The following is a 17367-nucleotide window of genomic DNA, read 5'->3' as shown; positions in this document are numbered from 1 at the left end:
TTTGATATGTTGTTAGGTATGGTTAGTAGATAGAAAAACCAAATTTCCACAACCACGCCCCCTCCGCCCCCTTCAGCATCACCGAAAAACCATAGAAATCTGGCACTTTTTTCACTTTTATGCCCATAACTTTCTTCTGGGGCATTTTATTGAAAAAAAGTTATTGGTAGACTTGTAGAAAACATAATTTCCTACGAAAATGACCTTGGTAGTATTTTTATACATCCAAAAACAACGAAGTTATGAAGCTTCCAAAAACATGTAAAATTTCGGATTTTGCAATATTTTCAGTTTCTTGTCACTTAACAGTGCTATAACTCTTTAACAATTGACTTTTACGCAAAAGTCTTCATAATCAATCTTATAGACAATTTAATTACCTAAAATAAAATGTAACCCACTTTGATTTTGTGAATCAAATAACCGAGTTAGGGCTAAAATAGTAAAAAAGTATTTTTGGTAGTTTTAGAAAATTTTTTAATTATCCATTAAATGAAGGATTTGAATCCCACAAAAAGTCGGGTGGTTCTTATTCTATATTTAATCAGGTTCTAATGGTAGATTGAAAAAAAAATTCATAGCCACGCCCCCTCCGCCCCCTTAACCATACCCCAAAAATTAATTCTGCATTTTTTCAGTTTTATGCCCATAGCTTCCTTCTGGTCATTTAAATGTGAAAAATTAATGTGCAAAATTGTAGAACACAAAATTTTCTACAACTTGCACATCCAATATCCACCAAACTAAGAATTTTCAAAAAAAAGTTACAATTTCCGTTTTTCTTTATTTTCAGTTTCTTACCTGTTTACAGCGCTATAACTTCCCAATTTTTAATTTTTAGCCAAAAATCCTTTTGTAGGGAATTCATTTGCATAACTTTATTATTTTGATAAGAACCAGGTAATAGTAAGTGTTTTTATTTAATAAAAGTCGTATTTCTTAATAACCTAGTTTAATATCTCATGCGCTTATAAAGCGGTGGGCTATGAGTGGACGAAGGTAAAAGAATTGCGTTATGAGGGGAAGGGGTAGCAGGTGGGGAAATATAGAAGTAATAGGTGGAGTTGAAGATGGTGAATTATGAGAAAAGTTGGCTTCGTTGAATTTTTCTTCAAATTGATCGATGATATCTGATCTTCTTCGTCGACATCTTCATAAAAAATTCAAGTGGACGATTTTGACAGGATTGTCCACAGCAAAAATTACAGAATGTGGAACATTTAAGTCCCTCTTTCCTGCATCTGCCAGCTCCCATGCATCTAGGCACATAGGTATTTGCATGACACAGCTTTCATCAATTTTTGGGGAGCAGGATCTTGCACAGTTTTAATGGGTTGCAATACGTGGCATCCTCTCGTCCAGCCCCATTTCAGAGGTTTTTCTCAATACCCATCCACGCCATGATCTGGTGATAAGTCCGGAGGAAATGAAAGTGTGCTGGATCTGTTGTACGCGGTAGTTTGCACAAATTAAGTTAGTTGAACTGCTCATAAATTTGAAATATCGAAGAGAGCTTAGAGATATGACTACTGTCCTCTCCATATAAAGCCAACAAGATATGTTCTTCCGCCTCCGATACTTTCTGATCTCTGGCATTTGGGTCCTTAGCTTCTCTGCAGCTTCAAGAGCAGAGGGGTTTTTGAAACATTTTGCAAAATTTGTTTTTTTCCGAAAACAAAGATGTTTGAGGTGGTGTCACATTCACTTATGGCATGAATGAGACGTTCTCCATAGAATTGAATGTGAAAAATGGAGAATTCATCAGATAAATTGATCCTCCCAGGTTTTCGAAGGTACATACACGTTCTCTGCCCTAGGTATAGTAAGTCGATGTCTTCCTCAAAAATCTTTGAAACTCTATGGTACCTGCTTTAGATACTAATTCTGGCGCAACTGGAAGAAAGCATCCTTACGTTCGAGTTGAATCAGGGGTGGTTGTGGTTGCATGATAGTAGAAACTTAAAGTAGCTGCGCCTCGTGGTGATTTGATGAAAAGCCAAGGGATGTAATCATATAAATGAGAAGCTCAGGACCTTCCTATACATATACACTTATTCTTGTTTGAAGGGGGAAAGGAAGGATCGGGGACGAGCAGCAGCTTTAACAGCATGGGATAAGGCCAAACATTTCCTTTTCCATTTATCCAAAGGGCCACTCTTATTCTTCAGTATTACAGTTTCAAAAAATAGAGGATGGGTAAGGGTACTCATCTGTATTGTAAACTTTAGACCGAATGACTTCCAAAACTGTGCCTGCGGCTGCTTTGACTACTCTCAACCTTTTAACCTTCTCCATACTTCTTAGGCAAACAGGATTTGACTGTTTTATTATCCATTTTATAATCACCCGTATTGTGATTTACAACTGTCAATCGATTGTTGATAAATACTGTAATTTTGGGTTTTTAAACCAAAATTATAGGAAAACTGGTCAACTGGAATTTTGTAATTAGATTTCTTTATAACGACTAGGACCATTCTCTGCTTTCAAAACTTTTTTTAATTAAGTAATAAGATATTAAAATTAAATTTGTATCAACTTCCGATTGATAGTTGTATATTAGGGTGGTCCTTATTTTACTCTTTTTCGAAAATTGAGTGCGACGCCCCCTAGATTGGTTCCAAATCAGGAAAAAAAATACCCTATTTTTTTTTAAATTTTTATCTCTGACCCTTCCTGGCCCTATTTTGATAAGAAGTTACTATAGCAAGGGCGATATTCTGTGTCCAGTGTTGGGTAAATGGCGGATTTTTGATATAAACTTCTTAATTAAATATGGTCAGGAAGGGTTAGGAATACAAATTTGAAAAAATTAGGGCTTTTTTTTCCTGATTTGGAACCACTCTAGGGGACGTCCCCAATTTTTTGTTCCTAAGGACCACCCTGTTGTATATAGCAATAAAGCTGAACCTCCTTCAATCGTACTTGTCAACTCATCAACTCATATATGAAACTTCATAAAACTGAAAAAAATGCAGAATTGGTTTTTGGAGTATGGTTAAGGGGGCGGAGGGGGCGTGGCTATGAATTTTTTTTTCAATCTACCATTAGAACCTGATTAAATATAGAATAAGAACCACCCGACTTTTTGTGGGATTCAAATCCTTCATTTAATGGATAATTAAAAAATTTTCTAAAACTATCAAAAATACTTTTTTACTATTTTAGCCCTAACTCGGTTATTTGATTCACAAAATCAAAGTGGGTTACATTTTATTTTAGGTAATTAAATTGTCTATAAGATTGATTATGAAGACTTTTGCGTAAAAGTCAATTGTTAAAGAGTTATAGCACTGTTAAGTGACAAGAAACTGAAAATATTGCAAAATCCGAAATTTTACATGTTTTTGGAAGCTTCATAACTTCGTTGTTTTTGGATGTATAAAAATACTACCAAGGTCATTTTCATAGGAAATTATGTTTTCTACAAGTCTACCAACAACTTTTTTTCAGTAAAATGCACCAGAAGAAAGTTATGGGCATAAAAGTGAAAAAAGTGCCAGATTTCTATGGTTTTTCGGTGATGCTGAAGGGGGCGGAGGGGGCGTGGTTGTGGAAATTTGGTTTTTCTATCTACTAACCATACCTAACAACATATCAAAAATTTAGAACTACCGGACCTTTTGTAGGGTAACCCCCTTTTTTTTAGCTTCATTTATTGGACTAAATGGGTTGGTGTTACGATTATGATGTACTCATATAGAAGTGAGGCAACACGTGCATATACATACATAATGTTTATGATTGTAAAGAAGTTAGGAAAAACTACTGTTCCCTAGAATGATATGGAAAATTAATTGACTGTTGATGGATAAAGTTTTGACGAAAGGTTCGAAATGATGAAAAGAATAAGAAATGAATAAAAGGACCTGTTTCTAAGGAAAATATAACTTTTTTTTTTTTGTTTCTTACGTAACCGAAAGACCATTGAGACGATTCAATAGTAAATTTATGTAACAATAAGTGAAACCATTGTCAAGTTCTATTTAGTTTTTCAAAGAAATAAAAGTTGTTACCATGTGATGATGAGGGAATGATGCCAAATGTTAACCTTGCATCATGATTTTTTTCAATTGAAAATACAAATAAGGTATGAAGTCGAATAAAGTTTCATTGTGTGATTGAGTTTATTAAATTCATACGTATAGAAAAACTTTTGTTCATTCTTGTAAGGAAACCTTTTGAATTTGCGAGACAAAAAAACTTCTGACCCATTGTTGTTGTTGTTTTTGTGCTTCAAAATGATATTTACCATGCGCTGGGTAATTGACAATGAAGAAGTTAAATTAAGCTAAGTTTGTACATACATATATGACAGTGTTACCAAAAATTATAACAGTTTTTACTTGCGATATAGGTACTATATATCAAGTTATGTATTCGTATAAAAAAAAAAGTTGAGATAACATTTTTCCATGACATTACGATGGTAGAGAATGCCTAAACGGATGGACCGATTAATGTCAAACTTGGTATGTAGCGTTATTTGGCGGCTCTCCAGAGGGGTTTTTGGAATTAATTTTTTTGGACCAAAAATAACGGTACTTGTCATATAACGATTTTAGTTAAATTAAAATATCTCGAAAACGGCTCTAACGATTTTGTTTAAAAAATTCAAATGTTAGTTTTAAGCTTAGGTCTACCTTCTAATGAAAACATTTTTTTTTTGAAAATCATTATTAACGGTACCTGCCATAGAACCGTTTTTTCAAAACCGATTATCTCCGAAACTGCTTATTCGATTTCAACGAAACTTTTTTTGAAGAAGCATTTATAAAATTCCAATAATTTTTGGATTTTTAAAAAAATGTTGAAAATTTTTTTTTCAAAAATGAAATTTTCGAAAACAGGACATTGAATTTTTTTGAAATTTGGTTTTTAGATGTTGATTAGTGATTTCTACAAAATGGCATACCAATTTTATTTTAAAACTTTTTTTCCAAAAAATTATTTAAAAAAATTAGTTTTTTTTAAAAAACGGCTCTAACGATTTTGAAATTTTTTTTTTTTTCTAAAAATGCACTTTAATATATCAATCAAAACTGCATACTTGTTTTGGAGGGCAATTCGATTTCAGATTTTATTTTATTTTTTTAAAAAGCAAATTTTATTTTTTTTCCAAATTTCTATATAAAAAGTCTTAAAAAATTAAGCAACTTTAACTCTAAGAGCAAGTTCGTGCGACCCAGTCGTGCATTTTATTTTTTAATGGGAGTACAATACTTATTTCTATTATACACTGCAAAGTGGATTCATGTGTAAAAACAAAATTACTATATTGGAAGAACTGTTATAATCAGATTTATGTTCCTTTTTTTTCTTTTACGAAAAATTAGATGCAATTGTGCAGATGTACAATATTTTGTATGACAGTATAACAATTTAGTAGTACTTATCTCTCTCTTTGTTTATATAAGGAGTAAGATGGCACTGTGATTTCAACACAACTAATCCCTGCACAGCTTGGACTTCGAAAGATGTCCCGTAATGCAGTAAAAGAAAGAAAATTATGTGCAAATATCATTTTTAAAAGGCTGAATCGCTTATTACAGGCTCAATAACTTTGATTCGCCCAATTTTTCTAGCGATTTGCAATTTATAATAGGGCCCTAAAATGAGACTACCCAGATTTGTTCGAAAAATGTCTTCTGAAAAAAAGTCTATTGCTCAAACATCAAAGAAATTATAATGGAAACAATATTATTGGCGTGCACTCACGTTAGAAACACTTATCTCTAAAAAAAAACACCGGAAATGTTACTGAGTTTAAAAAAAATGCCATCGATTTGTCAAAAAAAAAAAAAAATTAAGATATGCCTATTAAATAATAAACAAAAAATAACACATATAGCAATGGTTTATTCATCATTATTCCTTATTTGATTTCAAATTCTGAATGTGACTTCTTTTTTATGACTGATTTCTTCTTTAATATTATCCGTAAGTACAGGTATGTATTAGTATATTGACGTCATTAAGCAAAACGACCAAACCCCCAAACAAAAATGATAAAAAATTACTTATAATTACTGTATACAATACATAACAGAAAACGAAATCAAAATAAATTGTCCATAGATAAGATAGTTGCTTTTAATTAGAATGCCTTAAGCTCAAAGTCAAGTAAAAGTCTATGTGTACACTGTACACCTACTCATACTTATCGCTATTACAGACAAACATTGATACTGTATCTGTATTCGTATACTGTTATGAATTTTTGTTATGTTTTTTAACTGCGATTGTTTTGTATTCTAAAGAGGAAAAACAGGAATTATAAACAATAATTTTGTTAATTTTTGAAATGAAATGTGACATCATAATGAAAATTAATACCTACGTTGTACACCGAAATATGTTTAGCAGTTTCTTATTGATGTTTTTCTTTTTAGTAAAATTATTTGTTGATACTTGTTGAAATATTGAAAAACTGTTTCATATACCTATCGTAAATAGTATTATTTCCATTAGAATTGAATTTCCAATGAATTAATTTCAAAGTATTGTTAACAACGATAAAAACACCGATTTTGCCGAAAGTCGTTTGTTTGTTGATGGAAGCTTTCGATAAATATGCTCAATCCGAACCGACTTGTGATAAGTGGTTTCTACGATTCAAAAGCGGTGATTTTGATGTGGATGATAAAGAATACGTTCGGTTCAGCGAAAAAAAGTACTCTATTATGAGCTGTTGAAATCAGGTCAGACGATCACAGGGGACCTCTATTTAATGCAATTGATCCGTTTGAAGAGAGCTATCACCGAAAAATGGACAGAATATGCGACAAGACACCAGTGCACAGTCTTTCATCATGACAACGCTCGGCTACATGTTGCAAGACCGTTTAAAAACTATTTGGAAAACAGCGGCTAGGAAATCTTGGCTCACCCGCCTTATAGCCCAAACCTTGCCCCGCCTAACTTTATCGGTTCTTTTGCGACGGAATTGCCAGAAAGATGGGAAAAACTAGTGTCTAGCGATGGACAATACTTTGAATAAAAGAACTGTACAGTTTATATTAAATAAACCTGCATTTTGGAACAAAAAAAAAAAAAAAAACAATGGAAATTGAGTTTAACTCCCAATAATAAAATCTATGAAACAGAACTTATAATTTGATGATAAGTCATGCAATTCAAAAGTTCCACGAAGAACCCAAACAGACCTATTTTAAAGAAATTGGGTCTGTTTGGGCAGTGTCCTGAAGCAGGCCTAATTTGACAAATTTTAAAAAGTGTGAACACATTGGATTGTCTCGCTCCAATCTTAACCCTTTTTTTTTTGATGAAGTTACAAAATTTTGTCATATTGGAATTGACTAAGGCCATTTTAAGAAGCATAAATCAATTGTACAAATTTTAGAGATTCTAGATATATTTGAACATTTGTTGGGACATTTGAACTATGGGTCCGGAGAAGGTTGGAAAAATTTAATATCAGTACAGCAAACATAAATAAATCCATACAATTTTTAGTACATTTAAAAAATCCTGCCTCATTTCGTTATTATTTTAAAAAATAGAGACGTCAAAATGAGTCAACGCAGTGATTACATTGACAATACCCTCTAGTACTGACACATTTACAATCTGGGATCGGGTCAAAATTCTGAATTCAAAAATTCTGCGTTTTTCAAGAAAATTCTGTTTTTCGAAATTTTGCTTTTTAAAATTCTGATTTTTAAAGGGTTTGGAAAATGTTAAAAAAGCGCGCGCTTTTTAACATTTTTGTGAAAAGCAGAATTTTGAATGACAGATTGTAAAATAAGCTTTCTAGGTAAGCAGATAAGCACTATACGCATTGCAACATTGCGTAGATAGATCTCAAATAAAGCGTTTTGTTTATACTGAAAACGATATTTGTACTATACCTAGAATTTCAAAAAATGAGCAAGAACATGAACCCTAAAATTGTGTATTTATTTGTTATTATTCTAGTGCCTTTTGTCTTTTTCACTACCCATTTTACGTAATCGATTTTCATTTGTATTTTGTATCATGCTATCATCATGCTAGAAAATGAAGAAAGAACAAAAGATGAAGAAAATAATAATCAAATCGATAAATGTTTTGACATTTTTGTTTCATTTCCTCAGTGTGTGCCCGTGCAGTTTGGCTTTTTATCAGCCATTTGTTTCTGTTTTTTTTTTTTTTTTGTACTTGTGTCATTGCCAATTGTCACTACACTCTTGTCTGGTTGTGTCACATTGATATGTGGTTAAAGCTTAAATAAAAAAAATCAAGCAGACAGGGGCACTGCCTTTAGTTGATGGTGGTGGTGGTTCAACTTTAAGTGACTCACTTAAACGAGTTGAACGTCTTGAGTGTTATTATTATTAGAGTTCATGGATGATGTATTATAGATGAAGAAAAAGGAGCATTGTCATCATTAAAGAAATACTATACACATAATATGTAATAAAATTATATCTTGATATTAATTTATTAATTCTACATAAATTGTACTATGGGTATATGAGAAACGAGAGCGAACAGTGACCTAGTGAGTTAATTAAAAATAACACGCAGTGTCAATTAGTTAGTATTCATTCTGTCATTTATTACCATTGACAGGTGAGGTGGTAAAAGTAGGGTAAAACCACTTAAAATGCTTGTAACATTTAAATGTTAATCCAATCAAATAGTAACACATATCTAAGATTTTATTCAAAATAAAGCATTGGTATTTCTTGATAACTTTTACTTTAGCAGGAAAATAAGAAATAATACGGAATCAAATGCCATGTTATGGTAATATTATCTGACTTAGTTATTTATTTTTTTTTTTTAATTCTCTTAATTAATTTCTGTATCTAGCCAGCTGAGTCTATACATATATTTAGACGCGCCTCCGTTTCAACCAATTCAAGGTTAAAAAGAATATTAACGTTAACGTTTTATATTTCTTTGCAAAAAATCGAAACTTTTCTTTCTAAAAATAGAAAATAGAAAAATAGATTTTTAATTCAACCCTTAAAATATGGAAATGAGGGCAAATTATTGAATTGTAAAACTGAAACTTGTTTGGTGCGGAAGAGCGTAATTTGTTAATCGATTTTTGAAACTTAGTTTCTTATCAATTCAGTTTCAGTGGCTTTAGTCCTGAGTTTCCTGAGAAGATTTGAACGGCTCTGCTTTTAAGAAGGAATTGTTTTCTGTAAATGGACAGGGTAAAATAGCTTCTCACCTAAATCAAATGATTTGAGGAGCGAGGTTAATTATTAATCCTGAATTAATTCCATACGTTTTTTTTTTGTTGATAGTAGTTAAACAATAGAAGGGTGTTATCTCGATGAATTCTTACTTTATAAAATTTTAATGCATTTTTAAATTTCATCTCAAGAGTTGAATACATTTTTGGAATCGATGAAAAATGTTGGTAAGCAAAAATTACCGTCAAATAAGTTACAATTCAAAAGACTTTATGTTTTTAATTTATTTTATCTCCTTCAAAGTTGTACAGACCTGAAAAGTTCATATCTGGGATCAATCCTTTCTTCGATTGTGTTTGTATTACTCATACATGGTCATTCAAAATGGATTTCTTTAATCTTTCAAGATTAATTACAATTCTTCTTAGAATTGTTAATCGTCGATCTTGAAAAAAAAATCAACGTTTTTTTTACCCCAATCGACCGTTTTGTACCATTCACATATTCGGTTCTTCGATATAGCCTTCTTTTTTGTTCAGTGAAATCAGACATTTCAACAATCTCAGGATTCACTTGTGGTTGTTTACAAAACTCAAGCGTAGCTATTTAAAAAATTCAAACATTGTCATGAAATTGAGTGCAGATGTCAGAGACAACCACCAACATTAAAACAGAATGATTTTTGAATATTTTATTATTTCTTTCAAAAATTGTTCCATGTTCTTTAATTCCACGTAAAAAAATTTCAACAACTCGTATCCTTTCGTAAATAACTTTAAATGGGATTATTTTCAAAAGCCGACAAAAATAAACAAATAAGCTTTTTTAAACACAAAGTAGATAGGTACTGCAACAAATGGCCATTATTGCCCTTCTAGTTCAGATGATAATTTAATTAGAATCAAATTTAATGTCGTATCTTTATTTATTTAATTCTTTTATTCTTCTTAATTTCAAGAAAAATAAATAACTTTTAAGAAAAAATAAACAGAATCCCATACACAAATTAAATTTAAATTACAACATTCTGTACATAGGTACCTACATCGAATGAAATAAAATTACAAAAACTACAACGGCGGCGGTGGTTTTTCAATTTTTGAAATTTAGCCAATAAAAATCACGTCAAGTTAACGTGTATTCCTAGTAAACAATTCATTCAAACCAATAAATTTATTTTGCCATTGTGAAATAACATAATTAAAACAATACAAAAAAAAAAGTGAAATCTTAATTACATTAAATCGGCTTGTTACAAATCAATGAAGACAATTTTGTATTCAATACTAATATAAGTTTGATATTGTCTATCAATTATAGAAAATATAAACATTGTAATATATGTGCATTTCTGCTGTTATAAATATAATTTTTGATTCAAGAAACTGAAATAGGTATTGGTTAGTGCTGAAGAAGACTCAAATTTAATATTTGGATTACATTCCTTCGTCACTACAATATAGAGGGTGATTCACCAGCAATGTGAGAAAAAGCTAGACCGTGTAGGTTGGGTTGAGGTAGAAAAAACCGCCGATGGGTTCAACCTCTAGAACTTTAAGTCAAAAAAACCAAAAACAAAGTTAAACACAATTACATGCCTAACATTTTTTTTTTTTCAAAATTTCAAGGTTGAAAATAAATTTTTCGAAAACAATTCCTTAAAACAGCTTTTTTTTCAAAACCAAAATTAAGGAAAATGTTATGAAAATGTGGCTTTACAATCACAACATTGTGAAAGTGTTGATTTAAATGATTTTTTTTTCCAAGCTTAGTCAAGTATTTAGAAACTTTCCTTTCTTACATACGATTTTTTCTTGTATCAATCCAACTTATACGCTTTAGCTTTTTAGCATATTCCTTGTGAAACGCCCTGTTTAAAATAACTCGTCGAAGAGGGTGCTAAAAATTGTTTTCATGTGAAAGTATGCCGCGGCAATTGGGCAAGTTCTATAAAACTTATTCTGTTCGTTAATTGCTATCCGCCATGTTTTTCTCCTTTGATGGAATTTATTTGGAGCGTTTTTCTATCGATTCGTTGAAATGTCCCAACTACAAATAAGCACAAAAGACCACCAAGTCCTATTACTTGGTTTATAATTTGTATCAATTAATTTTTTTTACTTGGCATTTTGTCCTATTAGTAATTTTTTAAAGTTATTTAAAAACTTGCTAATTGAATATAATAACTAATTGACTTTTTATGAACTTAATTCCAACTTAGGGGACGGTTTTTGAGATTTTTAAAACCCTATCAATCCTATTGGGAATTTCGCATGGAAATTTTCCATCCGAAATATTTTTGTTCGCCCGGATATTTAAAAGCTATTGCGAATATCACCCGAATTAAATTTAAATTTTCCACTTAACTTTATTCACGCAAAACTCATCATTGGGGCTGAATATTTCAAAAACTACTCATTTGACTTGCTCAAAGATTATTAAATATCTTGCTTCTTAGTTATAAAAGTAAAAAAAAAAAAACTGAATATACTTGAAAATTACCTAAATTCTTTCATTATATTTAAAAAAAAAGTGTTTTGCTGGTCAAAACTCTCTTTTTAACAACTGCGAACCATCGGGTCGATAATTCAGTTTTTTGTTTATTTTACTTATAGAGCGGGCGGCCACTGCAGAAACGCTCAACTCATCGAGCTAAAGAAAATTTGAAATGGGAAGTGAAAGAGGGCTATTAGTAGTTACGAAAACCACAGGTCTTCCCGTTCGCATCCTGGCACGATTGGCGTGGTAAAGTGCATCGTGCATCTCATAGAGTTAAAAGACAATATTGGTGTCAAATTAAAGGTGCTATTGTAAGCTATCAAAATTCAGAGGTCTTCCGGGCGAAAGTCTGGCAGTTTTGTCATGCAGCCCGTTTTAAGGTTAGAAGCGATAAAAGTGAGTTTTTTCATAAAGTCTTGTTTTTTGGTATTTTGGTGGATGAGTTAAGGAGTTTTTTTCACTATAAAATAAAAATAAGAGTTATTAGCATTTAAATATAAAACGATGTGTTGGAAAAAGCTTGATAGTTTATTAGCAATGACCCAAAGTATATGCAAAACTACGAATAATTCACGAAAAAGTCTCAAATAATACGCTGCGCCCCTTACAACTTACCGAATTAAAAGGCGAATTTAATTTCAAATTAAAGCTAATAATGTCTTTTTTTGAAAACCAGAGGTCTTCCAAGCCAAAAATTTCAAGTTAGGTCACGCAGCTTGTTTTAAGGTTAGGAGCGATTTTCACTTAAAACGTTCAAGCAGGCTGGGGGGTGAAATGACAAGATGTGGCTTGGAAGACCTCTGGTTTTCAAAAAAAGACATTATTAGCTTTAATTTGAAATTAAATTCGCCTTTTAATTCGGTAAGTTGTAAGGGGCGCAGCGTATTATTTGAGACTTTTTCGTGAATTATTCGTAGTTTTGCATATACTTTGGGTCATTGCTAATAAACTATCAAGCTTTTTCCAACACATCGTTTTATATTTAAATGCTAATAACTCTTATTTTTATTTTATAGTGAAAAAACTCCTTAACTCATCCACCAAAATACCAAAAAACAAGACTTTATGAAAAAACTCACTTTTATCGCTTCTAACCTTAAAACGGGCTGCATGACAAAACTGCCAGACTTTCGCCCGGAAGACCTCTGAATTTTGATAGCTGACAATAGCACCTTTAATTTGACACCAATATTGTCTTTTAATTCTATGAGATGCACGATGCACTTTACCACGCCAATCGTGCCAGGATGCGAACGGGAAGACCTGTGGTTTTCGTAACTACTAATAGCCCTCTTTCACTTCCCATTTGAAATTTTCTTTAGCTCGATGAGTTGAGCGTTTCTGCAGTGGCCGCCCGGACTATTACCTTGCAGTCAAAATATCATGAAAAACTAAACATTTTTGTTTTCTTTTTTTATTTTTAGGTAAGATGATCTAATAAACGCACCCACAATAACACTTTAACACAACCATTAAACCTCAACTTCCTAACGTAAATAATATAGTATACCTATATTTTCAACTAGAATTGACACCTTTCAAGGTCGCAATGTTATGGTTGTGCTATTAGGGGGCTTGGGAAACAACGATTAAGTTTTATACTCTTTTGTTGTCATTACGATTGCGAGACTATAGCTGCTGTCTCTCACTTTTGCTACCAAAGTTATTTTTGGTCTATATACAAACAAACGTGGGTAAGTTCTTCAAGTTCAATCATTTATTGTTAGTGAGCATATAGTCAAGTCAGTCCACTGCCACTAACATTGCCGCAATTGCACTACCCCTGAGTGGCGACGCTATGACTGTCACATGTTTTTAGTTTGTGGCTAAAATAATTACCAAGATTAAAGTTCGCCGCCACCTTTGCCGGAAGTGGAACGAGAAATATAGTGATGATATATTTTTACATTATGGCAAATGGTATATAGTACAAATCGATAAGTACCTCACGATACAGCCAAAGTATAAGCCATTTTGTATGTATTTTTTTTTTTATTGAATTTTTTGTCTAACCTAGTGACCGCTAATTTTCTCTTTTTCTTTTTTGGTGGTTTTCTTAACAAAAATAAATAAAAATATTTTAAATGTATGCATATAAACAACGTTAACCGAACAAGCATAAATTGGTAATAGTGAACGTCGCGCGCCGCAAGTGTGGTTGAAGGCATGGTAGAAACTACTGCCATGAATTTTTGTGGTATAATGCACCATATACACGAGATAGGTTTATTATCTATGTATTTAAAAGTCGATTTTGTTTTCTTTTATTTAGGGCTTTGGTCAAGGTCAAGTTGAATGGCAAGGCAAGGCAAGTCAGTTATGACCACTTGCTTTTTTGTTAATTGTTTATTTTTTGTTTGTATTAGTGATGATTCGGAAGTCGGCAAAACAAGTTTTAACACTGCATAATAGTGACGATTAAATTTACAAAAATCTATTAAATGTCCGGAAATAATATAAAGTTTGAATTAATGATTTTGAAGGTATTGACCTCTAACAGATTATTTGCTACATTTTTGAGAGTGTACCCTCGACGGACTTAGACTTAGTGTAGTGAATGAACTTATCTAATTTAGACTTTCAATCTGTCGGTTATTTGATTTGGACGCTTAGCTGTGGCGGTTGCGGATGAAATTCTTGGCGTGTGTTTTTGTTTCACCATTTTATCATTCATGAATGGCATTGTTAATAGTCTCCTGTGTAGAATGTTTTCGGTTGAATAAGAAAACTGTTTTTGTGCCTTAGTTTAATGTACATATATTCAAAAAAGTGTCAATTTGAAACATTCATACCGTGTGAAAAATGATGGACTCTCAAAAAGGCTACGCCTTTCACTGAAATATTTTAAATTGTTTTCACACCAAGAGTGTAACTCGTGAGTGATATGACAAAAACTCAGTTTGAATTAACCTAACTTTTCCTATATTTTTCCCGAATCATGGCCGTAAGTGTACTCTTTATTTACTGTGTTGCATTCATGTCCAAATTTTGATTTTGGATTCAAGTTCAGCACACCCAAAACCTCCAGAAAAAAACTATAAAACCACTGCAAGATAGGTAATTGCTAAAAAAGTAGCAAAAAATCCATTACTGAGATTTTATAACGGTAATATCTCAATAACGCGAGCTGATAGCACCCAAAAAACTTTCGGAAAAGTTCATGAAACTTAATAAAACAAAATCCTTGTTGCCCAGTGTAATTATTCGTAAAAAATTTTTTTCTTGTTACTAAAATAAAAAAAAAATATATTTTTTAAAAACAGCTTAGACGATCTTGTCCTTCTTTTAAATATAAGAAATATATTTTACTATTTAATTAATAAGATACTTGCCACAGATCGAAAAATTTTATACAAAAGTGTTTAAAATTAAAATTTTGAAAACTGTTTTATTTTTTTTTTTTTTTTTTCAAAAATTGTGCATTTATATTTTCCTTAAAAATGCTATACCAACTTAAAAAACATTTTTTTTATTATATATTAGATTACATTTTAAACCAGGGTTGTAAAAAATCACTTTATTTTTAATGCATTTGTTCATTACAAATTTTTAAACAAATATTTATTGCTAATAAAAAAAAATTTGCATTGAAAAAAAAAAAAAAAAACATTTATTGCAACTGACAATTATTTACGTTCAAACAAATTTTTTATTTTAACTGAAAAATATTTGCATTGAAAAACAAATATTTATTAAATCTAAAAATATTTAGCATTAAAAAAAAAATTGTTGCAAATGAAAAAAAAATTTGCATTGAAAATAAATTTTTTATTGCAAATAAAAAAATATTTTGCATTGAAAAAAAGATATTGGAAAAAAAACATGAAAAATAAAAATTCAATGCAAAATGCGTACATTAAATATTTTTTTTTTTAATATTCGTCGAATTTATTACAATTTTGACTGATGTATGGTCAAATTTTCAAAGTTGTAAGAAATTTGACGAATATTACAAAAAAAGTATTTAACGCACACATTTTGCATTGAATTTTTTTTTTCATTTTTTTTTCAATATTTTCTTTTCAATTTTTTGCAATAAAGATTTTATTTTCAATGCAAATATTTTTCAGTTGCAATAAAAAAAAATGTTTGCAGTTGCAATAAATATTTTTTTCTAATGCCAATTTTTTGTATTTGGAATAAAATTTTTTAAATTTCAAATGCATTTTTTTAAATTTTACAACCCTGCTTTAAACCAGTATTTTGCTTACCCTGGCGTTTGTTTTTTTTTTTGTACAATTCTTTCACTTAAACATTGGTCAATAATAGTTCATATGCCATTTTGCTATGAACCAATTAATAGTTCCAAGATTTAATAAAACTCAATTTCTGACTTCAATTTCAAAGCAGAACCCTGAAGAAATTGTATGGTTTGACACTGGTTAATTTTTTTTTTTAAACTTGTCCTACATACTAACTACATACTAGAAATAAATGCAATTTATCTCTAGTATGTAGTTAGCAGTGGCGTATCCAGAAAAAAATTTGGGGGGGGCTGAAAAATTTTTCAAAATTTTTTGATAAGGTAAATGTACTACAAATTTGTCTCTTTTTTTATTCATCTTTGATCGAGAGAAAAGCGCTGTGCTGCGGTACTGAAAGTCGTATAGTAGCATTTTACTGCTCCCGACAACTTCGTACTATTGTCTCCTTTCACATTCAAAGTAGCTATTTTTCCAAGTTCTTGTATCCCAAACATTTTACACAAACAGCAAGGTGTAATCTTTAAAAAAAAAAAAAAACACTTTTTCGTTCGAACTGTTTCATGTGCTGAATTCAAAACTGTTTATAGATTTACTCCTATCACGTCTAGTTTTTGAGCTATACTCATTAAGGTGGAGTGATTTTATTTTTTTTTTTTTATTTTCGATTCGGCATAGTGATAAAAAGTTGCGCCATTTATAAACGAACAAAACTGTATATTTAAAATTTTTAAATAATTTCATTTTGAGGTGCCCCAAGCCCTCTGAATGCTTAAAAAGGCAACTTTTTGACCTTTAAATTAAATGGGAAAAAATAAAGTTCAGTATAGATTTTCTTTTAAATTCGTATTTAACTGAGTTTGAATCATCTAAAAAATATGTTTTACTTCACTTTTAATTGAGATTTCAATCAAAAATCTTAACAAAGGTGCGGTTAGTTGAAAATCTAGAATTCTTAAATTTCGATGTTCATTTGTTCATACTTTTCGTAAGACTTTTTTCTAAAAAATATATTAAAAAAGTCAAGTAACTTATTTTTTTCAAGTTTCACACTCAGTGAAACATGAATTAAAAAGAAAATAAATTGAACTTTATTATTAAAGGTCAAAAAGTCCCCTTTTTAAGCATTCAGAGGACTTGGGGCACCTCAAAATGAAATTATTTAAAAATTTTAAGTATACAGTTTTGTTCGTTTATAAATGGCGCAACTTTTTATTACTATGCCAATTCGAAAATAAAAAATTAAAATAAAATCGCTTCACCTTAATACTCATCACTTTTTTCGGTATAAATGCCCATATTTCCGCAATTCGACCGAAAGTGAACTGGCATCACTTTTCAATTTCACGTGAAATTGATCTTCGATCGATTTCGAAAACTTCGAAAATGCTTCGAACTGTCAAAACTGAAGGATCATCCATTTTTATTTTGTTTCTAAAGTTAAATTACTGCTACTTTGAAAATGGATACAATTTTATTGGCAACTTTACTGAAAAAAAGCAGAATTTAAAAGA

At 30.9% G+C, this 17367-nt stretch overlaps 1 protein-coding gene across 4 annotated transcripts in view; it reads left to right on the top strand.

Annotated features, from left to right (window-relative positions):
• Positions 1-17367, top strand: part of LOC129916428 (protein fem-1 homolog CG6966) — a 74013-nt gene that overhangs the window by 43262 nt on the left and 13384 nt on the right. Inside the window, exon 1 of one of the 4 annotated variants that reach the window (XM_055996359.1) lies at positions 14108-14134. The exons of 2 other annotated variants lie outside the window; for them this stretch is intronic. In XM_055996359.1, coding sequence (XP_055852334.1) covers positions 14123-14134 — 12 coding nt within the window. In that variant the 5' untranslated portion in view covers positions 14108-14122. Of the gene's footprint in view, positions 1-14107; positions 14135-14155; positions 14596-17367 lie in introns of those variants that run through there. One more of the 4 variants, XM_055996360.1, reaches the window with a different exon arrangement.

Source organism: Episyrphus balteatus, chromosome 3 (genome assembly GCF_945859705.1).
Source record: "Episyrphus balteatus chromosome 3, idEpiBalt1.1, whole genome shotgun sequence".
NCBI lineage: Eukaryota > Metazoa > Arthropoda > Insecta > Diptera > Syrphidae > Episyrphus > Episyrphus balteatus.
The sequence above is the reverse complement of the archived record's forward strand: the minus strand, read 5'-3'. Positions and strand labels throughout refer to the sequence as shown.